Genomic DNA, 24,530 nt, shown 5'->3' on the forward strand with positions numbered 1-24,530 from the left:
CCGGAGCCTGTTCTCCACAACGGGAGAGGCCACAAGGGTGAGAGGCCTGCGTGCCGCAAAAAAAAAAAGAAAAAGTCAACTCCCTTTCTGTACTTTGTGCTTCTCAGGAAAGGGCAGTTTCCCTTCTATCACGGGGTCGCACCTGAGATACCTCAGGTGGGTACTTCCTCCAGAACGTATCTACTGTGGATTCATTACCTGAAGCTGAGTCTCTTTTAAATGAGCTGTTGTTAAGAGTCAAGAATTGAGATGATGATTAGGATTTCATACTTCTTCCATTACTTAAATCTTGTCCATCCTTCCAACACAGAACTTACCAGAATAGCTTCGTGTTGGCACACATGGGCTTAGACAGGTGTCGATTCTTATGGAAGAGACAGTGCTTTCCTCTCCGTAGTGAACACAGGAAGAATCCATCCCCTAACTTCCCTTCCGGTAAAGTGAGGCCAATGACTGCGTTCTGGCTGGTGACAGAGCAGCAACGTAGGCCTGGTACCCAAGACCTCCTGAGTGATCCCCCTTCCTTTCCCTCTCTTCTCTTCAGCTGGCTGGATAGAGAGGATCAAGCAGAGGCATCCAAGTCCCAAGTGCAAGAAGACTAGGTCCCGAGATCATTGCCTGGAAGGCCTCTGCCCCACACGCAATAGGACGTAAACGACAGCTAAATCTCTTATTTTGTTTTAACCACTAAGAATGGGAGTTATTTGTTACAGCACTTTCATTGACCAGTGCAGCGCTGAGCCTAGTTCTAAAACTACCTATAAGGTCTTGGGCAACATTGTTCTGAGCTTTCTCATCCGTATGAAACTTTCCTCGCAGGCTTTGAGGTTAGACGAGAAGAGCTTGGGATGCCGTCTTCCCAGGAAACAGCGTACCTGCCTGCACCAACTTACCCACCTGCTGACTTTCTAACTGTGGCTGCAGCAGATCAAGTGGCCTTGGTCCCACCTCAGGACGTTTGTACTTGTTAGTCCTTCTGCTTGGGTCACTTTTCTCCCAGGTTCCATGGGTTCTTTCTCATCATTTAAGGCTAATCCTTTGCAACATGTCCTCAAAGACATGGTGCCTCCAGTTCAGGCAGCGTCCTCGACCTCCAGTTCTTTACCACAATTGTCCTATCACAATTTCTCATTGCATCTACTCTGAATGCAGAGTATTTATGTATTGGTTTATAGGAATATTATCTATTAACATTATCCATTAATATTATGGTGTGCCAGGTACAGGACAAGCACTCTTGGTAAACGGCAGTGCTTAATGATGAGCCCACTGTATTGAGTCTCTGTGTACAGGTCCCTTTTCCCTAGTCAAGGACTAGGTTTTACTTATCTTTGCTTCCCGATAAACCTTGTATGGAAGAGATGACCAAGAAATGTCTGTGACGGGAGAGAAGCTCAAATCGTGTCTTCGATCTAGTGCATCCAAAGACCAACGAAACCATCCTTGTTCTAAAAAAAATTAAACCTTTTTATTAGTATATTTTATATATAAAAGAAATACAAAAAAAGAAACACAAAGAAAACACTTTTATGGCAACTCGGACTTGTCGGTGCCTTCAGCTTGGGCTCCCGGCTCAGGCCCACTGGGTGTCAGCAAAGTCCGCCGGTTGTAATGGCCCTTGATGATGCCCGTGTTGTTCTCATTCAGGAGCTGCTTCTGCCTTTGCCTGTTGAGGGACTGGACGAGGCCCAGGACGACCGCAGCCAAGGAGTACTGCCCGGGCAGTCTTCTCGGCGGCAGGATGAATGGGTTGGGTTGGACTCTTCCCAGGAGAAAGTACGTTTTGATTTTTCCTTCCTGTTCACTGATGCCCTTCACATAGATCTCCCCTCGGTAGTCAAAGGCAAAGCCCTGGTCCTTCAGGATGAGATAGGTCTCCTCTGGGACCTGGATTCTGCCGCTGACTCCCGTGCTGTCCATTCGACTTGCCAGGTTCACGGTTTTGCCCCAAATGTCATACTGTGGTTTCTTAGCGCCGATAACGCCAGCTACCACTGAGCCGTGACTGATGCCTGTGGGTGAACCAGAGAAACAAGAGATGAGAGAAGAGGGACGTCAAGGAAGGGGCCGCTCCCTGCCTGGGACAGGGACCCTTAAACGAAGGATGTGATCTCTGCGGATAAACTGCAGGGTACAGATCCAGCCTCAGTCACTTATTAGATGTGTGATCTGGGTTGGGTACTTAACAGATTTGGACCTCACTTCTCTCATCTGTCAAGTGGAAATAATGAAAGGACGCTGGTATGAGATGATATAGGTAAAGCCACTGGTATATTACCAGAAACCAGTGAGTGCTCGAGAGACAATAATCATTACTCTCACATGGATGCTGACTTGTCTTAACCTGCGGGACGGACAGGGCACTGATGTCGGGATGCTGGGATCGCCGCTTGCCTCTGTGGTCACAGTGCCCTGAGAGCTTGGGCAACACCTTTTCCTTCCCTGTCTTAGTCTACGTCCTCAGCAGCATTCCCTGGGTCCGTGGCCACAGCCTCCTAACACGCCTCCCTGGATCCCTGCTTGTCCTCCTGCAGACCAGACTCCACGCTGCTGCCGGAACCAGAGGGACTCTCTCATGCACGTCTGATCAAGTTACCACCCACTTCAACACCTGCCACAGCTCCTTTTGCCTATGGGCTAAAGCCCCGGCTCCTCAGGTTCACAATCTAGGGCTTCTCAGAGCTGGCTCTTGCCTAACTTGCCAGCCTCATTTTTGTCACCCCCCTCTCCCTCCCCTTTGCACCGTCTCCATACTGCACTGCCCGAGTTCCCCTAACCTGCTGGCTTTTCCACCTCTGTGCCTCTGTCCCTGGCTTTCTCTCTGCTTGGACTGTCATTTACCCCCAATCCCACAGGTTATTTGGTAGATCACAATTTCAAGACCTCCTTCTTCAGGAAATACAGACTTTTTTTAAAAGGAATGACAGTATTCCACTAAACACATTCATGGGCATATATGTCTCCTTTTACTAGACTAAGGATTTCTCATTCATTCTACAAATATTGACTAGGCATCTACTATAAAGCAGACACTGTTCCAGGTATCGGGGCTATGGTGGGAAAGAAAAAAGACATAGCCCTGGCCCTCATGGAGCTTACCTTCTACTGGGGAGAGACAGAAAATAATTTTAAAAATGCAATATAGTATCAGTGAATGATAAAGGTGATAAAGAAAAACCAATCAGGTTAAAGGGATAGAAAAATAGAGGAGGGTGTATTTTGGAGTAGGGTGGTTAGGAAAGGCTTTTCTGAGCAGAGATCTAGAGAAAGTGATAGTATAAGCCATGCAGATATCTGGGTTAGATCATTCCAGGCAGAGGGAAAAGCAAGACACACACACACACAAACACACACACACACACACACACACACACACACACATGTATAAGATAGAACTGTGAACTTCGAGAAACAGCTCTTGCAGAATGCATGGGAATCACAAGGATGGACATTGCCCTAAAATTTGCAGAGCCCTTCCATAACCACCAGCCCATTCACATCTTTTCTTACTACTATGAGGTAGGCAGGGGAGGTAATAATATAACTCCCAGTTCACACATGAGGAAACTGACACTCAGAGGGGTTTAAACAACTTGCCCAAAGTCATAGAGCTGGTTACAGCAGACCCAAAACACAAAGTGAAAGGCCCAATCCCATTGGGAACATGATTTTCTAACCTCTGAACTATGCCAGGAGAATAATGTATCACACCAAGGGTTGGCCTTAATTCCAGCAACATCTCCTGAAATTACACAGCCTTTGTTCAAGGTTATAGTTCTGCTTTTTATTCCCAGTTCAATCATGTATTCAATGATTTCAGAAGGGACATGTAGGGTTGTTGGAAGATCTGGAAACAAGCCCTGAGCACCCCATCCATAGATCAAAATATAAAAATACCACTCATTTATTCCAGTGAACAAAGGCATGTGACATTCCTTAGATCTGACAAGTCAGGCATGGGTATTACCTGACCCTTTATACTTGAAAGCTGCTAAGGGAGAACCAAGAAAGTAAAATGGCATGCCAGCCAGAGGATACCTAAGACATGAGGATGGCCGTAACGTTTGTTTTAGGCCGTACGCTGGCCGCCAGAATGTCACTGGTCTCAGTCGGGGAATCCTGGAGTCGCTGCCAGGTTGACCATTTGGTTGTGTGATTGTAGGCCAGTTACTCCCCTTCTCTGGGCCTGACTTTTCCCATCTGTAAAATGTGAATGTGGACTAGAGCAGGGGCTTTCAGACTATGCTTTAGGAGGCCCCCTCCAGACTCCGCAGAGATGCTGAAGAAATTAACAAGTTATACAAACTGGAGATGACTATTATCACATAGCCGTGACTGTTGTCATTTTGCACAAGGGAGTCCCTAAGCCCAAAGAAGGATGAGCTGTGTGGCCGAGTGAAGAGCTATAAAGCTAACTGCCTGTCCCTGGCTCAAGTCAGCATGTGACATCCCCAGGAACAGAATCCTCCCTTTGGCTCAGGGTGTTATCCAGGAGAACGGGAGAGTAACGCATTGACCTCCAGTATCTGGTGACGTAGAAGACGGGAGGAAACGATTGATTAGACAGCTACCTCTCTCATCAGGGCCTTGTGTGGGTGGGATTCTGGACAAGCTGGAGGAGAGGTGGCTGTGGTCTGTCAGCTGCTTGGTGTTTCCGCACACAGGCCAAAATCCTTCCACTGCTTCCAGCATCTTGAGTGAGAGGAAGCCCAGACAGGCCTGTCCTTGGCCAGGTCACAGGCATTTTGTGGGAAAAAGCTCCCCTGGCTTGATGCCCAGGGCACGGGAGGGCTCGATAGAGCAAGGCCAGACAGCTCGGTGGGTCCCCGAGGTGCCACACTTCCAGCTGCTACTCACCAATCCGGAGCTCAAAATTGTTGAAAGAATGCTTGTTGATCTCCTGTATGCTTTCGGTCAGGGCGAGAGAGAAGTCGGCCAGGGCACACAGATGTTCCCACTTATCTTCACATTGCTGTAGCAAACATGAGAGAAGAGGTCATTCGACGGGGCAGACAGGAGCATTGCTGCAGCAGGGGTCTGGTCTGTGTCCTACCTCACCCACACATGCCTTCAAGGGAAGTGAGCAGGTGTGTGAGTCCTGTCCACCTAAGTCAGTGTCCAGAAACACAGGGTACCAGGAAATTTGTTTCAGAGAGTGTAATATGTGTGACTCTCAGATTCCATTCCCCACCCCTACCCTTGTCTGTTCAAGTTGATGCTGTTCACTTGTGTGTGTGTGTGTGTACACACCCTTATGTTCATATATGTGAGGTTTCCAATCTAGGAACCATGTCTATTTCCTTTGAAGTACTCACAGTGTCTGTTTAATAGATGTTTCACATAGACATTTGCTCTCTGAACCTCAGTTTCCTCATCTATATAATGGGGATAAGCATAGTTGCCCTGCGTACCTCATGAGGACTGAATGAGATTGTGTATGTGAAAGAATTCTGTGCCCCTCTAGAGCAGAGGTTGGCAGTCAGTAAATGGCCAGATAGCAAGTGTTTTAGGCTTTGTGGGCCGTGTGGTCTTTGTCATGACTACCCAACACTGCCATTTTAGCCAGAAAGGAGCCATAGACAAAATATAAATGAATGCATGTGGCTGTGTTCCAATAAAACTTTATTTACGAAAACAGATGGTGGATACATCAGATCACCAATATAGCAGTTGGGATGATGGTCTATCAGTATTTCCAAACTGAAGTCATTTTTAAATCAATACTTCTAATGCTAGCATCCAGTGTTTACACGTTCTACCATTGCCACACATCAAACTAAAACCTATACAATGTTAATTATTTACATTTAAATTTGTTTGTGGAGGTGGTGATGCTGGGGAGAAAATACTTAAATTTTTCATTAGAAGCTCCTAAGTCAATGAGGCCTTGAAATACAATATTTGATATATGTTTGTGTATTTGTGTCTTGGGGGTATAATTTTAAATTATAACTACAGTATATACTCTGGCTTAATTATACTTCATTAAATTATTTTATGAAAGAATCATATCTAGGTTTCAAAGATTCACTTATATATTCCTTGACAGCTACTGGCCCAGTACAAAATCCATGTTTTCTATATTCACCACACTGTTGCCAGCTGTACCTAACAGTTCCTTTTTTCAAAAAATGTATTTTATTTAAAAAGTTCTTTTTAACATCTTTATTGGAGTATAATGGCTTTGTATTATTGTTAGTTTCTGCTGTATAACAAAGTGAATCAGCTATACATATACATATATCCCCATATCCCCTCCCTCTTGCGTCTCCCTCCCACCCCTCTAGGTGGTCACAAAGCACCAAGCTGATCTCCCTGTGCTATGCGGCTGCTTCCCACTAGCTATTTATTTTACATTTGGTAGTGTATATATGTCCATGCCACTCTCTCACTTCATCCCAGCTTACCCTTCCCCCTCCCTATGTCCTTAAGTCCATTCTCTGCGTCTGTGTCTTTATTCCTATCCTGCTCCTAGGCTCTTCAGAACCATTTTTTTTTAGATTCCATATATATGTGTTAGCATATGGTATTTGTTTTTCTCTTTCTGACTTACTTCACTCTGTATGACAGACTCTAGGTCCACCCACTTCACTACAAATAACTCAATTTCGTTTCTTTTTGTGGCTGAGTAATATTCCATTGTATATATCTTCTTTATCCATCCACATCTTCTTTATCCATTCCTCTGTCGATGGGCATTAAGGTTGCTTCCATGTCCTGACTATTGTAAATAGTGCTGCAGTGAACATTGTGGTACATGACTCTTTTTGAATTTTGGTTTTCTCAGGGAATATGCCCAGTAGTGGGATTGCTGAGTCATATGGTAGTTCTATTTTTAGTTTTGTAAGGACCCTCCATACTGTTCTCCATAGTGGCTGTATCAATTTACATTCCCACCAACAGTGTTCCCTTTTCTCCACACCCTCTCCAGCATTTATTGTTCCTAGATTTTTTGATGATGGGCATTCTGATTGGTGTGAGGTGATACCTCATGTAGTTTTGATTTGCATTTCTCTAATGATTAGTGATGTTGAGCATCCTTTCATGTGTTGGTTGGCAATCTGTATACCTTCTTTGGAGAAATGTCTATTTAGGTCTTCTGCCCATTTTTGGATTGGGTTGTTTGTTTTTTGATATTGAGCTGCATGAGCTGCTCGTATATTTTGGAGATTAATCCTTTGTCGGTTGCTTCGTTTGCAAATATTTTCTCCCATTCTGAGGGTTGTCCTTTCTCTTGTTTATGGTTTCCTTTGCTGTGCAAAAGCTTTTAAGTTTCATGAGGTCCATTTGTTTATTTTTGTTTTTATTTCCATTTCTCTAGGAGGTGGGTCAAAAAGGATCTTGCTGTGATGTATGTCATAGAGTGTTCTGCCTATGTTTTCCTCTAAGAGTTTGATAGTGTCTGGCCTTCCGTTTAGGTCTTTAATCCATTTTGAGTTTATTTTTGTGTATGGTGTTAGGGAGTGTTCTAATTTCATTCTTTTACATGTAGTTGTCCAGTTTTCCCAGCACCACTTATTGAAGAGGCTGCCTTTTCTCCATTGTATATTCTTGCCTCCTTTATCAAAAATAAGGTGACAATATGTGCGTGGGTTTATCTCTGGGCTTTCTCTCTTGTTCCATTGACCTATATTTCTGTTTCTGTTCCAGTACCATACTGTCTTGATGACCGTAGCTTGTAGTATAGTCTGAAGTCAGGGAGCCTGATTCCTTCAGCTCCATTTTTCTTTCTCAAGATTGCTTTGGTTATTTGGGGTCTCTTGGGTTTCCATATAAATTATGAAATTTTGTTATAGTTCTGGGAAAAATGCCATTGGTAGTACGGTAGGGGTTACATTGAATCCGTAGGTTGCTTTGGGCACTATAGTCATTTTCACAATGTTGATTCTTCCAATCCAAGAACATGGTATATCTCTCCATCTGTTTGTATCATCTTTAACTTCTTTCATCAGTGTCTTATAGTTTTCTGCATACAGGTCTTTTGTCTCCTTAGGTAGGTTTATTCCTAGGTATTTTATTCTTTTTGTTGCAATGGTAAATGGGAGGGTTTCCTTAATATCTCTTTTAGATTTTTCATCATTAGTGTATAGGAATGCCAGAGATTTCTGTGCATTAATTTTGTATCCTGTTACTTTACCAAATTCATTGATTAGCTTTAGTAGTTTTCTGGTAGCACCTTTAGGATTCTCTATGTATAGTATCATGTCATCTGCAAACAGTGACAGTTTTACTTCTTCTCTTCTGATTTGGATTCCTTTTATTTCTTTTTCGTCTCTGATTGCTGTGGCTAAAACTTCCAAAACTAAGTTGAATAACAGTGGTGAGACTGGGCAACCTTGTCTTGCTTCTGATCTTAGTGGAAATGGTTTCAGTTTTTCACCATTGAGAACAATATTGGCTGTGGGTTTGTCATATATGGCCTTTATTTGGTTGAGGTTAAGTTCCCTCTATGCCTACTTTCTGGAGAGTTTTTATCATAAATAGGTGTTGAATTTTGTTGAAAGCTTTTTCTGCATCTACTGAGATTATCATATGGTTTTTATCCCTCAGTTTGTTAATATGGTTTATCACATTGATTGATTTGTGTATACTGAAGAATCCTTGCATTCCTGGGATAAACCCCACTTGATCATGGTCTATGATCCTTTAAATGTGCTGTTGGATTCTGTTTGCTAGTATTTTCTTGAGGATTTTTGCATCTAAGTTCATCAATGATATTGGCCTGTAGTTTTCTTTTTTGTGACATCTTTGTGTGGTTTTGGTATCAGGGTGATGGTGGCCTCATAGAATGAGTTTGGGAGTATTCCTTCCTCTTCTATATTTTGGAAGAGTTTGAGAAGGATGGGTGTTAGCTCTTCTCTAAATGTTTGATAGAATTTGACTGTGAAGCCATCTGGTCCTGGGCTTTTGTTTGTTGGAAATTTTTAATCACAGTTTCAATTTCAGTGCTTGTGATTCGTCTGTTGATATTTTCCATTTCTTCCTGGTTCAGTCTCGGAATGTTGTGCTTTTCTAAGAATTTGTCCATTTCTTCCAATTCCAAGATTTTGGATCATCTTTACTATCATTACTCTGAATTCTTTTTCAGGTAGACTGCCTATTTCCACTTCATTTGTTTGGTCTGGTGGGTTTTTACCTTGCTCCTTCATCTGCTGTGTATTTCTCTGTCTTCTCATTTTGCTTTACTTATTGTGTTTGGGGTCTCCTTTTCACAGGCTTTAGGTTCATAGTTCCTGTTGTTTTTGGTGTCTGCCCCCAGTGGGTATGGTTGGTTCAGTGGGTTGTGTAGGCTTCCTGGTGGAGGGGACTGGTGCCTGTGTTCTGGTGGATGAGGCTGGATCTTGTCTTTTTGGTGGGCAGGACCACGTCCAGTGGTGTGTTTTAGGGTGTCTGTGAACTTATTATGATTTTAGGAAGCCTCTCTGCTAATGGGTGGGGTTGGGTTCCTGTCTTGCTAGTTGTTTGGCATAGGGTTCTCCAGCAGTGTGGCTTGCTGTTTGTTGAGTGGAGCTGGGTCTTAGCATTGAGAGAGAGAGCTCTGGGTGAGCTCTCGCCAATTGATGTTACGTGGAGCCAGGAGGTGTCTGGTGGTCCAATGTCCTGAACTCAGCTCTCCCACCTCAGAGGCTCAGGCCTGACACCCGGCCGGAGCACCAAGACCCTGTCAGCCACATGGCTAGGTACGTGGGGAGTTTCTTGCCTTTTGGGAAGTCTGAGGTCTTCTGCCAGCATTCAGTAGGTGTTCTGCAGTAGCTGTTCTACATGTAAATGTATTTTTGATGTATTTGTGGAGAGGAAGGTGATCTCCACATATTACTCCTCCACCATCTTGAAGGTCCTCCACAATTCCCTTTTTGATCACATTTCACTTCCTTTCTACAAATTCTAACCATGCCCACCATTTAAGAACTGATTTAACTGTCATTACTTTTTGATAGCATTTTATTGTAAAATATAAACCTATTTGTATATTTTTAACACTGGAAATATTTGACAAAGCTCAGATTCTTTACCATAATAATAAAGTCATTTTAATGAACTTGTTGTATAATGATTTAACTCTCCCTAACTGTTAAACATTTACTAAGCAGGACTAACCAAGTCTTCGATAGATAGCACTATTACATACATGCTGTGCCTGTAAAGATACAGCATGATGGTAATATCTAGGATACTAGTGTGTCTATTTGAGAGGACCATTGCTGAAAAGAGATATTTCAAATTTTCTTGGTATAGGATTTGAAATGTGTAGCAATTTGCAATGAAATTTGTTATTAGAGGCAAAAATATCACCAATCCTTTTTGTAATTTGGAAGCACTTAGGTCACTCTCTCTATATTATTATACTTCTTTGCTCTCCCAACTCTTTGCTTACATTTTTTAGCTTAGACTGCATACTGGCCTGCAACTGTTAATTTACATCTCTGCCAGTCCCTAGGCTGTGAATAACATAAGGGCAAAATATGATTTAGTCATCTTTGGGTCCTGAGTTACTGGCACACCTACAGAGTTCAACTAGACAACACTTGCATTTCATAAGAATGTTTAAATTTAAAGAGGTTAAGTGATTTGCCTCAGAAAATAAAACTGCATGTTGACAACAACAAAAAACAGAAACAAACAAACAAACAAAAAAACAGATGGTGGGCTGGATTTGGCCTGGGGGATGTGTTTCTGGACCCCTGTGGCAGAGTGATGTGCACATGTACCTAATGACTATAAAGGTTTCTTCTCAGATAGTCGTGGAATAGTTCTAGGTTTTTAGTTGGAAAGTGAGCAAAGAAGAATGAGGTGGAATGAGGATTCCTCTCCCTGGCCGCTTATGCCCATTTCCATAGAGCATTTATGGAGGACCTACCAGGTGCAAGACTGTGTGTGGCTAGCATGACTCTATCTCAGGTAATTCAGCCATGGGCCCTGGAAGGTGGATGCTAGTTTCCCACGTAACACTAGTGTCTGGCACAGTCACCTCTCAAAAAAGCAGAGCTATTATTATTATTACTTTTGGAGGAGAAACAAAAGTAAGAATAAAACAGGCTGGGATCAGGGGTTTAGTAATACCCACAATTAAATCATAACCAGGGTATTTCTTGGTCCTGATTTTGTTCATCTAGTGAACAGCGAGGTTCAGAATGAAGACTAGAGGCTTCTCAATCATAAGGAAGCATCAGTACACCCAGTAGACCTTGCTTACGTCAGGAGTACAGGTACCGCACACGCCTAGAATATCCACTTCATCGGATTTTCTCCCTACCTGTCCCCAGGTTTCCTGGTGATGACAGCCCCACCACCTTCAGCAACCTGACCAGAGTAAGGTCCCTGCCATAGGCTGTGGCTGAACGCAAAGCATTCCTTTACCTGTTTTTCAGGTGACAGGCCTGACACGGCCATGTAGGTGCTGCCAATGGTCTTAATCTTTTCAATGTCTTGAAACCGGTCTTCACCAAGCAGCTGAAACAGATTCAGGCAACAGTGTCAGTCCTGGTATTTGTGCTCCCCCTGGGGCTCCTGGCAACAGGCCCCTGGCTCATAGTGAGGACCACCTCAGACTGGTTTAGCATCCTTGAGGTAGCCACTCTTCTCTCTGAGAATCAAACATTCAGGCTCTCAACAGATATCTATTGAGCACCTGCTAAGTGCCAAGTGCCGAGATGGGTGTGACCAGATACTCTTAGATCTGTTTCTAAGAATCTTTGAAATAAACAAAGCTATCTTATTAGTTTAAAGAAGAAATTGCCAATATTCCCAAATCCATCAACACATCCTTTTGGCTTTACTCTCAGCATGCATGTAAAAAGCTTAGCATTTCCTGCCAGTACCCTGGTCTAAGCCACCATTAGTTTACACCTGGTTATTGTATTGCAATAACGTACCTAATCCCAGTCTTTACCTCCACACTCCCAGCGTGGCAGCCAGAGTGATCCTGTTTAAATGGAAGTCAGACCATGTCCCTGCTCTGTGGCTTCCCGTTCTACTCAGGGTCAAAGCCAGAGTCTTCACCATGCCCTGAAAGACCTGCCATGCCCTGTCCCCTTCGCTCACCCTGTTCCAGCCACACTGACCTCCTTGCTGATCCTAACAAGCCAAGCCTGTTTCTGCCTCAGGACCTTTGCACTTGCTGTTCCCCTGTTGGGACGCTCTTCCTTCAGACAACTACATGGCTCATCCCTCACCTCTTCCAGGTCTTTCCTCAAATGTCATCCCAGTGGAGTCTTGCTGATCACCCCATGCAAAACCGAACACAATATCCTGTCCCCACATACATATTCTCATCTTCTTCCTGCTTTATCTTCTCTCCTTAGCACTTACTCCTGACTGTGCTTATTTATTGTCATCTTTCCTACTAAAATGTAAAATTCCTGGAGGCAGGTATTTTTGCCTGTCGTATTTACTACTCAGCACCTAGACAGAGCCTAGCACACAGTAGGGATGGATGAATACCTGTATGGAAGAATGAGTACCATCCTTGCCATTTCCTCCATCCTCACCTGCAGTTTGGATTTTAATGCCAAGGAAGGGAAACCTTGGTCTCTTATTTAGCAACTGTGCTAAGAGAATAATGCTCTCTCTGCTTGTCCCCCCACCTCAAAAGTCCATGTCTTAGTCCCTGGAACCTATGGATATGTTACCTTACGTAGTAAAAAGGACATTGCAGACGTGATTAAGTGAATGATTTTGTGATGGGGCAATTTCCTGGGTTATCTGTGTGGGCTTGTAATAGGGAAGAACAAATATGACTCCATATCAGATCCGTTTCTTTTACTTTAACCTTTGTATTCTATTGCTTTTGCTATAAGTTAATCACTAAAGTGATGCTGCCTATAGGCTTAAAGTATACATAATGGCCCATCTCCAGGAACCCTGCCTCTCATGCCTGAGGGTGAAGCTAAAATACCTTACTTTAAGCTCATAGGAAACATCCTGACCAGGCCCACCTATGAATGGCTGCAGGAAAGAGGAAATTAACACATCCCCTCCGGAGTCTGGCAGGAACCAGGGCATATGCAACAATGTACTGCTTTCTTTTCTTTTTACTTTGCCTCCTTACTTCCCCCTCTTTCTTCTATAAAAGAAACTAGCACCCAAACCTAGGCAAGATGGTTCTTTAGGACACTAGTCCACCACCTTCTCTGTCTGCTGGCTTTCTGAATAAAGTTGCTATTTCTTGTCCCAGCAACTCGTCTCTCCATTTATTGGCCTGTCGTGTGGCAAGCAGTATGAGCTTGGACTCAGTAATGGGCTCAGTGTAATCACAAGGGTTCTTGTAAGTGAAAGAGGAAGGCAGGAGGCAGAGAGAAGATGTGATGGAGCAAGCAGAAGTCAGAGTGATATGATTGCTGGCTTTAAAGACAGAGAAAGGGGCCACAAGCCAAGCAGGACGGGGGCCTTTAGAAGCTGGAAAAGGCAAAGAAAGAATTCTCCCCTGGAGCTTCCGGAAGCAACACTGCCCTGCTGACACCTTGATTAGCCCTGTGAGATCCATTCTGGATTCTGACCTCGAACCTATAAGAGGATGAATTGCTGTTATTTCCAGCCACTAACTTTGTGGTCATTTGTTACAGCAGCCGTGGGAAGCTAATTCAGCAACTATTGGCTGAGCTTCTACAATGTCTGATGAACAAGACACATGAGGTCCTAGCCATCACGGAACCAACAGCCCAGGCAGGGGTGTCCGATGTTAGATAAATCATCACACTAACAGGTGTCCTACCTCAATTTTAGTAAAGTTTATGGTGGAAACATACCGGGAGTAGGAATAAAGAGGATGGATGATTTTGATAAAATCTGGAGCATCTGGGACCACTTCCCTGAGTAAGTGATTTCCAATTTCAGTTGTGAAGAGTGAGGGGTTTTTTTCTAGCAGTGGAGCTTGTGTAGTAGGAGGTGGGGAGCATGGAAAGGGTTGGTAGGGTCATCCAGACATGCCTTTGGCTGCCCACCTGCCTCCCTCTGCCCGCTTACAGCTGTACTTCCCCAGGGTCCTGGGGGAAGATGAAACTCTTCCTTCCTCTCCTCTTCGGAACTACTTGGGTGAGGGCCAGTTTCAGGTCCAGGCAAAGCTACCTCCTCTTCAGAAGTTGATCAGGAGTCAGCAAGAGGCTTCGCTATTTCATTTACTAACCACACGGCAACTTTATCCACTCTCTAGCTAAAAGCCTCAGGAGTCATAGTGGGGTTCCTAATCAGCCCCTTGTTCATCCTCTAGTCCGCGTGGAGACCCGAGATGTGAGAGGGCTCTTCAGCCTTCCAAGAGGCCGGGGTGGGGGCGGGTGGTTGAGGAGCCCTGGTGCTGGGCTGTTGCAGACCCAGTCCTGGAGCATGTGCTCCGGGCAATGTTCAGCCTTCCTCGGAGCCAAGTTCCTGTGGCAATTGCATCAGCAAGAAGAGCAGTATGGTTACTGACGGGTGTCTGGCTGGAGCTTAGTGAGGGCAGAATTTAGAGGGTCTCTTTTGACCCAAAGAAAGAAGGCAAGTCTGGGTGACCCAAGGACCCACGTGAGAAAGGCTGACAGTGCTTGGGGTTGGCAAGCCAGGGAAAGCCTTTTTTTTTTCCCCTTCCTGTTGACTACATTCTTTTCTTTCTTCCTTCTCCTCTGCTTCCTCGCTTCTTCTTCCTCCCCTTTGCCTCTCTTCTTTTTCTTCCTCCTTCTCGTCTCTGCTTCTCCTCTCTCTCCTCTTTCAGCTCTTCCCATCTCTCCTTTTTCCTCCTCCTGGTCTGGAGCTGAGCTTCCTGGACCAATTCCTTCTCTAAGCCTCTCCTACTTCCCTCTGCAAACACCCATCTCTACCACTAGGGGCGCTGTCCCCCATCGCTTTATTGGGAAGACTCCAGGGTATCTATCGATACAGTTTGGACCACCAAGATACAGACTTACTTCACATTTATTTATTTCAGTTTAAAAACATGGAAGTGATAATTTTGGGGATATGCGGTGCTATAGATTTTAAAATAAAACAAAGCTTGACGTCTCAACCTTCAGTCAGATTGAGCTTTTTACTAGAGTTATTTAAAAAAAATTTTGGTGGGTCTTCCCTTGTGGCGCAGTGGTTGAGAGTCCGCCTGCCGATGCAGGGGACACGGGTTCGTGCCCCGGTCCGGGAAGATCCCACGTGCCGCGGAGCGGCTGGGCCCGTGAGCCATGGCCACTGAGCCTGCGCATCCAGAGCCTGTGCTCCGCAACGGGAGAGGCCACAGCAGTGAGAGGCCCGCGTACCGCAAAAATAAAAATAAAAAAAATTTGGAAGTATGTTTTGGATCGGACTAGTCCACCATCACCTTACTATTTGCTAGATGGCTTCTGTCTCCTATGAGTTAATTAGTTGACTAGTCACTTTAGTCAGCATCTGTTATAAGCATCTCTTATGTTCTAGGCACAGTAGGAGGGCCTGGGGACTTAACAGAATACATAAGAGTATAATTTTTTTTTTTGTTCTTTGCGGTACGCGGGCCTCTCACTGTTGGGGCCTCTCCCGTTGCGGAGCACAGGCTCCGGACGCGCAGGCTCAGTGGCCATGGCTCACGGGCCCAGCCACTCCGCGGCACGTGGGATCTTCCTGGACCAGGACACGAACCCGTGTCCCCTGCATCAGCAGGCGGACTCTCAACCACTGCGCCACCAGGGAAGCCCAAGAGTATAATTTTTATCTTCACGAGTTAATGGCTTAGCACAGAGAATGGGATAAAGGTACCATTACCACAGAATCACCCTCCATTCTCCACATTGAAAGGCCCTCTATACACGTGTACTTACCACTGACTCCTTGTGTAAAGGGAACTCATAGTCACTCTGTCTCTCACTGGACTGTGAATCCATGAAAGGCAAGAAGTGACTGTGTCTTATTTATCTTGACTCCCATCCTCATTCCTAGGACAACTAAAACGGCCATTGTTGAGTTTATGACTCCAAAACCAGCACCATGAAATGCCAGTTAAGTGAAGATCAACGCACATGGTGATTAAAAATCCAAACAGTATGGCGGACCTCGGTTCAAAACTTGGCTTTGCCACTTAGTGGTGTGTGACAGTGGGCCCTCTTGGTGTCTCTGAATCTCAGCTTTGCTTATTTATAAAATGAAGGCTAATAATTCCTACCCTGTGGCTTTGGTGTGAGGGATAAACAACAACTAAATGTTATATATGGAAAAAGTCAACATGTGGTAGACACCTGTGGAGATTAGTAAGAGGCGTCTCTGCCCCAGAACTAAGAGGCAGATTTGTAAACTGAAGGGTTTCATGCTCTATGATGGAAGAGTTTTCAGAGTGTAAGTTTTTCATTGAAAAAAGGGTGACAACGTTTACCTGGGTAGAGGGGGGATTAGAAGAGGCTTCACAAGTAGAGATGATGTTTGAATTGACTGTTAAATGAGTACTAGGTTTTCGGCTGGCTGTGGAACCAAGGGAGAGAGGACGGGGTACGGTGAAGGTGGCATCATTTCTAGGCGGAAAGAGCAGTATGTGAAACCGCCAGGTGGGCTTGTGATGGCTTCTAAGTGGGGAGATGGTGCTGGATGGTGGACCAGGTGGTATATGGCGGGAGGTAAGGCTGGAGAGGATGCAGGAGCAGTAAGTGCAAAGCCTCGGAGGCCTTCTGAGAAACTGGCAAAGGGAGACACCAATGGGTTTCGGGTTCCAAAGGAATGTGACAAAATACTCCAGCTTTTGGTGGTTGGTGATGGTCGGATGCAGGAGGGTGAATGGTAAGACGACTGTGGTCATGCAGGTGAGAAACGATATGGCCTAAAGCAAGATAAGGGCAGCTTTGACTGTGAGGTGGTGAGGGGACTCCACAGGACTGTCTAGATGGAAGGTGGGGATTAAGGGAGAGAACTTTGTCTAGGGTGATGGAGTAGATGCCGTTGGTACCCAACTCAGCTCTCCTTTATGGGGTCATCCTCCAGGGTGCCATCAGGGCTGTCTGCTGACAATGTATTGCTGTACCCATTCTTCGGGAAGAGCCCTGGAAGCCCCCTGGCTGGTGATGCCTGGGAGATCACACATACCCACCAGGGCAGCCCATGGCCAATGGCTGACCAATACAGGTGTACAAAAGGCTTGACTCAGTGGCAACCACTCTGTGGTATCACTTATACTCCTGCGCTCCCTGGGGAATCAGGCTGAGGATGCTAGACGTTAGCTGAACCCACCTTTTTGCTTGGCTTCTTCCCTGTCTCAATCACACACTAACCTCCCATCTCAGGTTTAGGCATGTGGATGGACACAGGTGTCCTACTTCAAGCTGGGGTGTGAAGAGGGGAAGAGACCCACTCCTGCTAAGTCTATTGATGTAAATAAAGAAAGTACCATCTGGGGTATGTTTATATTTTGATTAGGTCTCTGACCAAATGCTAATTGATGGTTTTATCGTAATTTGAGCCGATGGAGAAATGTCCCCATCAGTGCCCAGTCTCTGTGATGCCAGTGCCTGCACAGCACTGGCCTCCGATCAAGTCCTGGTTTTGCCATTGGCTAGTTATGTGACATTGGCTTAAGTTTCTAACCTCTTTGAAGCTCACATTCCTGATCCTCCAGGAGCGAAGACAGACAGGGTTTATCTTGTGTGATAATTGTGTTAACCAAATTAGATGATACCTGTTTGTGTTTACAATGCGGTCTGGAATTCTTTAAGTGCAGAAATCGGTTACAATGAACAACACAATGCTATGACAACACGGATGCTTATTTGTGATTGTAAATTTCTCGGGCTTCTGTTTACCTCATCGAAGTCGGCAATGATCTCATTCAGCAGGCGTAGGCATTCCACTCCTTGGTTGTTCATTTCAGTCTGAGAGTAGAAGTCTGCAAACCCTGGGATGGAGGCAAACATCACCCCAACAGCATCATAGGATTGAGAATACAGCTCCTGGACAGAGAGACACACAGAGGGAGCCAGAAACAGTCATCAGAGGTGAGGGTCTGCAGTGACGCTCCCCGTGTGTACCTGCCCCTGCAGGCATGCACAGGTACCCACAGAGAGGACAGAGAATGGGGGCTCTGCCATCATCTCATTGACACCTTAGCCTCGTCACCACGTGGGCTGCGACCATTGAAAATTCATGGTCTCCGGCCTCAGCTGGGCCCAGAGTTCCGCCTGCCCATCCTTTTGTCCTCGGTCAGCTTCCTTTTCTGTTCTCCCCAGTGGCTATAGTCCCAACACACACCACTCTCCTTAACTTCACTGTCCGCTTGATTCCCCTCAGTAGATGATCTTGTCTCTGAGGCTCTCACGTTCCAAACTCATACAATCAGGTAGTTCACTGTATTTTCATCTCCCCTGTTTCAGCTCCAGACAAAGCATTTTCCCTTCTCCTGACGAAGATCAATGCTTCTTCCTTATCTCTCGATCCCCCTCTAACTTCTTCAGCAACGTCCTCCTACAGTGGATCCTTTTCTTTCTTCTTTCTTTCTCCTCTCCTCCTCCACTTCCTGTAAGTGTCTCCTATAAGAAAAAGTACAAGGTGCCCCGGAGCCTGCAGACACTTGTGACTACCAGCCTATCTCTCTTCATTCTCACCCGTACTTCTCAAACGAGTTTTCTCCACTGCCTGTTCCTACCTCTCTCCATGTCCATTCACATCTCAGGCTGAAACAAAATTAAATTGGAGCAGGTCAGACTGCCAGACAAAATGGGAAAACCTCTACACGAACCCCTGTCCAAGTCTTCCTGGACGCTCTTGCGTGTGGTGATCACAGCCAAGTTCATAAATCTCCTGACTTGCTAATTATACCGCATCTGTTTTCCTTGTGCCTGGCCCCTTCAAGGATTTATTTTTTGCTTATCTACTGTCTTAAATGTTGGTGATTGCTACGGTTCTGTCCTTGACTCACTGCGTGGTTCAAAGTTGACATACTTCCCTGGGCTATCTCGTTCACTCTCAGCCTTTCACGTGTGAGTCTCTAAAACCCTATTTCCAAGTCGGTTCTCCTTGGGCTTCAAGCTCCTGTGTCTCAGGCTGGGCTGCCCTTGCACTCCTCAAATCATAAATGCTGCACCTGAACGCATTTCCTCTCCACCTAGAACTGTTCCTGATACTTCATTCTCTGACTCAGTTGGTGGCACCAGCATTGACAAGTCATCAAAGTTAGAAACCCTCAGAGTCAACCTTGACTCTTTCTTCCCCATCATATTCAGATTCAACAAATTACCAAGGCTGCCTGGGTTTCTTTGTGTCTCCTAAATAATTTTTTCTAACCCTCCCATCATTTCTTTCTATCAGGCCCTTCCTGTTTTCCTCCTTGACTATTAATATGAGAGCCTAGTCCTGGGTTCAGGACTGGACTTATCTCATCCAAAGGCATGCTCCGTATGGCAGCCAGAGTGATATTTCAATGATACAATATTGACCATGGCTCTCCTATTCTTAAAGCCCTCCAACTGCCCTCGGGACAAAGCCCTCGGGACACATGAGCACGACATATATTCACATATTCCTGCACTCCCCTCCTCCTGTCTCTTCAGCTTCATTGCCTGCAATTCCCTGTGTTGGACCTTGTGTCCCAGAAACACCGAAGCATTTGTACTTTTTGTGCCCACTGTAGCGGATGCTGTACGTGCCCTGTCTGCTTTCTCTCTTCCAAGGTCCGGCAGTCAGCCAGCCCTTGCGTTTCTTTGCATGGAGTTTTTCTGTGGCCACTGGAGGGCACTCTGCCCACGTGAGCTGCAGGCTGAAAGCTCCGGGAAATCAATGCCCCCCTCAGGAGCTGCTCTTAACAAATGACTGATGGGAACAGGTGTAGAGTCCTCAGCAACTTCATGCCTTGGGCCAGATAACTCTGAGGGATGCTTTCTACACCATTGTCCGAATTCTCCACTGGGATTCAGCTCCAGTCGCCCACAGAGGTAACTAGTCTGATAATGCCTCATTAACGGGTACTTTCCTTTCCGGACCTTCCTTCTTACTCTCCTGTCTACCTGGGTGGGTTTCCTGGGACCACTTCCAAGCAAATTACTTGCACTCGAATCTTCGTCTGAAGGTATGCTTCTGGAAGAAGCGAAACGAAGACGCACACGCTTCAATGCTTTCATTTTTTACCATCTGTCCCTGGATGGGATATGTCCTTCCTTCCTTGCAATAGCATCCCCAACCAGGCTAACTCTTGTTTTCTGCCTTCACTAGCCACCTAGGTACCCTGTCTTCCTACAGACCTTCCCAGACTCACTGATGGGGGCAGGAGGCTGACTCGGGCTGTGGCAGCACCTGGGTAACTCTACACAGAGCCCTCACCACCTGCATCATTGCCTTTAAAATGTCCATCTCTTCCTTTATGTGTGGAGTCTGCGAGGGCAAAGACTCCATGCCGTTTATATCTTAGTTCTTTCAAATCATCCAATTAGTATGCCTTGGATGCCTGCAATGTAATGCATGCCCTATACAGGGTCTGGTACGAGGTAAACATTCAACATTTTGTTGAGTTAATGACTCCTTAGCCTGTGTAGGAAACGTTAAAGCTTACGAAGCACTTTCATATGAATTCAATGCTTTAGCCCTTGCAATTACCCTGTGAAGTAGGTACGATGATTATACCCATTCTACAGATAAGGAAGATGAACAGGGAGGAGTTAAGACATTGGGATCATGCTGTTGGTAGCGGAAGAGAGGGAGCTAAAGACGTCCAGGGTCTTCCTCACTCTGCATACCTGGGTGAAAGATGGTGTCCCTGATTCACGATCAGTTGACTTGAGCTTAACTGTAGATGGATCTGAACGGATGCTTTCATTAGTCCTTGTTCAAAAGAGCAGAGGCGGGGGCTTCCCTGGTGGCGCAGTGGTTGAAAGTCCACCTGCCGATGCAGGGGACGCGGGTTCGTGCCCCGGTCCGGGAAGATCCCACATGCCGCAGAGCGGCTGGGCCCGTGAGCCATGGCCGCTGAGCCTGTGCGTCCGGAGCCCGTGCTCCGCAACGGGAGAGGCCACAGCAGTGAGAGGCCCGCATACCGCAACAAACAAACAAACAAACAAAAAAAACACAAAGGAGCAGAGGTGGCTGGTGACCAGCTGGATTGGGTTGGGTTGCGGGACAGTGTGGATTGTGGCCTAGGAGCAGAGCAATGGTACAAGGCTTTCTGAGGCTGGGCCATTCACCTTGGCCTTGAACAATGGAGTGATACTGCAGGAGGAGTCTGACTGTCTGCTGTATGGGTCCAAGGACCTGCATAAGCAAACCTACAGAACCGCATCCTCCAAATGGCTGTGATATGGTGGGAAAAAAACCCTCTGTTTACTCCGTTTCCTACTGTATTAGTTTGCTCAAGCTGCCTAACAAGGTGCCACAGACTGGTGGCTTAAATATCACGAGTTTACTTTCTCACAGTTCTGGGGTCTTGGAAGTCTAAGATCAAGGTGTTGGCAGGGTTGGTTCCTCCGGAGGATGCGCCCCATGGCTTACACGTGGTCTTCCTCTCCCCGTACCTTCATATGGTGTCTCTTCAATGTGTGTCTGTGTCCTAATTTCCTCTTCTTATAAGGGCACCAGGCACATTAGACGACCTCATTCTCCTTCCCCCTCCCTCGGATCTTCTACCCAGTGTCCCCCATTGATGACCCCCAGCTGGGTGTCAGAGGGCTTGCAAGGTCGTTGATGTGGCCCATGCAGGTCGGTCTCGCCCCCTCCAAGCCAGCAGGGAGAAGGGGGTGGGGGGACTTGGAGGGGCACATGGGAGAGCTCCAGCCACCTGCCCACACCTTTAAAGATGTCCCCATCAATGGACTTGCTCCAATCAACCACTTGGAGTGTGCCATCTGTTTCTTTCTATTTTTGGTTCAAAGAAGATAAAAACACTGTAAACTGGGAAGGGATTGATGAGTATAGAAGACTATTATTGTTTTATCGTCATCCGCCTCTGGCTGGACGTACAGGTTTGGGCTTCGCAGAGGATTCTGAGTGTATGAATGCTTCCCCCTCTGCCCCCCACTCGGAAGCCAAGGTGAAGACTTTGGTCTCCTCTTTGCACAGGGAAGCAGAGTCCAGTCCTTCATCGGCCCAAGCCTGGCTGATTCCAAGCCCTGTGTGTCTTATACTAAGTTAAGCCACCTCTCTGCAGGGGAGGAACCATCTCTGAGACTGTTGCCCTTATTGCATCCTCAGGTCTCCACTCAAAAGTCATGTCCTCAGAGAGACCTTCCATGACCCCCCAGTGTAAATGCCCCCTCTTCACACATGCTGTTCCCTTATTTAGCTTCTTCTACCCTCGCAGAACTTAGCACTACAGGCTCTATGTTACATATTTCTGCGTCTGTTTTCCCAGGAGAACATGTGCCTCATAACAGAAAGGACCTTGCCTTCTTTGTTCACCGTCTGAACCCCAGGATCTAGAATTAACTCCTGGCACATGGTTGGCCCTCAAGAAATCCTAGCTGGACGAATGACTGAATGAGTGGGTGAGAGGTGGGGCTGGGAGTGGGAAAAAGTAGAAGAAGTAATGACGGCTCATAATTGTCAGAAATAATAATAGCAACAACCGGGATGCTCGTAAAATGTGCCGAACCCCACTTGAGCCCTTTACACACAATAACACATGTAAAGGTTGTAACATACACTTGGGAAGTACTGTTACTTTGGAGATGAGGAAAATGAGGTCCGGAGAGGTTCACCACTTGTTCATGGTCTCAAAATAATGAGAGGAAGAGCCAGGACGGAATGCAAGGCACCAGACTTTCAAGTGCACCGAATGACTTTTCTCTACTGAGCCCCCCTCACAGCCGGCTGCATTGGATACTTCCTGTGCTCTTACCCCGCTGAATTCTCACACCAACTCAGCAAGGTTGGTATTATTTCCTCATCAGCTGGATGACAAAATGGACTCAGAGAGGTTGGGTAAGCCGCCCCAAGTCACACAGCTAGTTAGTGGCAGAGATGGAATTTGTGCTGTGCGGACTGTCCAGCACCTGAGACAGCTGCACTTGTCAGTGTCCTTTCAGCAGGTCTAATAAGCCAGGATGAGTGAGCAGGTTTCCTGGGACTCAGCGAGAGCGTGCCTGACACGGATGACCCAGCCCAGCTGGCCTTATCAGCAAGAAAGTCCCTGCCTGGGGTGGTGAGTGCTACTCTAAGCTGAAAGTCCAGTGGTACCGCAGAAGCTGCCAGAACCTCTATGTGGGTGACACAGAGGTTGGCCCTGGAACAGACTCAGACAGGATGCTCCAGAGGGTGAGGCTCTGTCCACTACCCTGTGCTTGGATGCTTTGAGCCACCTCTTGTCACCGCTCCCCCTTCTCTGCCACTCACGCCCTAACAGCAAGGTGGAGGGAAAAAAAACCAAAATTTGGCTTTGAGTTACACATACCTGGACTTGGATCCCAGCTCACTATGCACTAGCTTTGTGACCTTGGGCAAGTTCCTTTACTTCTCTGAGCCTCAGCTTCTTCATCGATGAAATAGGGCTAATCATTCTTATCCCCTTATTGCCTGCATCCATGAGCACTGCTGTTGCCCCACGAAAGCTGGAACCCAAACTCACAAATGTCCCCTAATCAGATATTCAGAGATTTGTATCACGGTTCAGGTTTGTAGCAAGAGGAGAAGATAAAAATGCCTCTTATGGAAACAGAGCACGAAATTGGGAGTTCTTGCAGGCTACAGCTGTCCTGCCTCTGTCTGTCACCCCTTCACATCTTATACTACTCTTTCTACTCTGTCTCCTACACACACACACACACACACACACATACAAACACTGAAGTTTTCCACACATACATTCCTATTTACACACATCTCAATGCTTCTGAACACCTACACAGTACAAGTCCTGCCACACAGACACCTCCCATAACCATCATACACACACGCACACACTCCCTCATCGGGACAGACTCCCAGGGGCAGCATGGGTAGCAGCACAGTAACGGGGTAACGTGGCACAGATGGAAGAAATCTGAGGGACTGGATCAGAGCCATAGCTTAAACAGAGGAACATCACGGACCTCTCTGAAACCCAGTTTCTTCATCGCTAACGTGGGGATGACAGAACGCTCCTCTTATGGTTGTGAATAGAATGAAAGATCATTTTCATCCATTGCCTGTCTTAGTACCCGGCACACAGTAGGTGTTCAGAAAATGGTATTACATCATAATGTGTACATTCTCCAGGCAATGTGAAATTTTTCTCTGTTTAAGCCTAGCCGAGTATGAACTGTTTAAATATTTACAAAAACCACAAATAAGCTTGACAAGACTTTCTACTGAAAATGTCTTATACGTGGGATTAAGGCTGAACCTGACACTTATTTTGCTCCATGGGGGTTTGGCCCGAATAACAGCTGATGACCTGGGGTCTTGGCATCTCTGGTTGGTTTCCTTCCTTTCAGGATGAAGCCAGCGCATTCTTGCTCTTCCCCACTGGTTCCAAATATCTCTTTGTTTTGGTGTCTTGATTGAAAGGAGCTTTCCTCTCGTACCTTTTTGGGGCTTCCCTCTGAGGGCTCCAGTGTTTCATCTGCCCCGTCTGCTGGTCATGGCTGATGTACAACGACACTCTCTCTGCTTTCCTGAGTTTGTTAAGAAGCTCTTGTAACAAATCCCCTGAGCTTAGGGGG

At 46.0% G+C, this 24,530-nt stretch overlaps 1 protein-coding gene across 1 annotated transcript in view; it reads right to left on the minus strand.

Annotated features, from left to right (window-relative positions):
- Nucleotides 1-1,450: 1,450 nt before the first annotated feature.
- ADCY8 (adenylate cyclase 8) overlaps nucleotides 1,451-24,530 on the minus strand; it is a 218,934-nt gene continuing 195,854 nt past the window's right edge. The window contains exons 15-18 of the mRNA XM_024741236.1: nucleotides 17,715-17,861; nucleotides 11,359-11,451; nucleotides 4,858-4,972; nucleotides 1,451-2,012 (exon numbers count right to left, since the gene is read on the minus strand). Of these exons, the coding sequence (XP_024597004.1) occupies nucleotides 1,528-2,012; nucleotides 4,858-4,972; nucleotides 11,359-11,451; nucleotides 17,715-17,861 (840 nt within the window). The 3' untranslated portion in view covers nucleotides 1,451-1,527. The remainder of the gene's footprint in view (nucleotides 2,013-4,857; nucleotides 4,973-11,358; nucleotides 11,452-17,714; nucleotides 17,862-24,530) is intronic.

The sequence above is a fragment of the Neophocaena asiaeorientalis genome, unplaced genomic scaffold (genome assembly GCF_003031525.2).
Source record: "Neophocaena asiaeorientalis asiaeorientalis breed wild unplaced genomic scaffold, Neophocaena_asiaeorientalis_V1.1 scaffold177, whole genome shotgun sequence".
In the NCBI taxonomy this organism is placed as follows: Eukaryota; Metazoa; Chordata; class Mammalia; order Artiodactyla; family Phocoenidae; genus Neophocaena; species Neophocaena asiaeorientalis.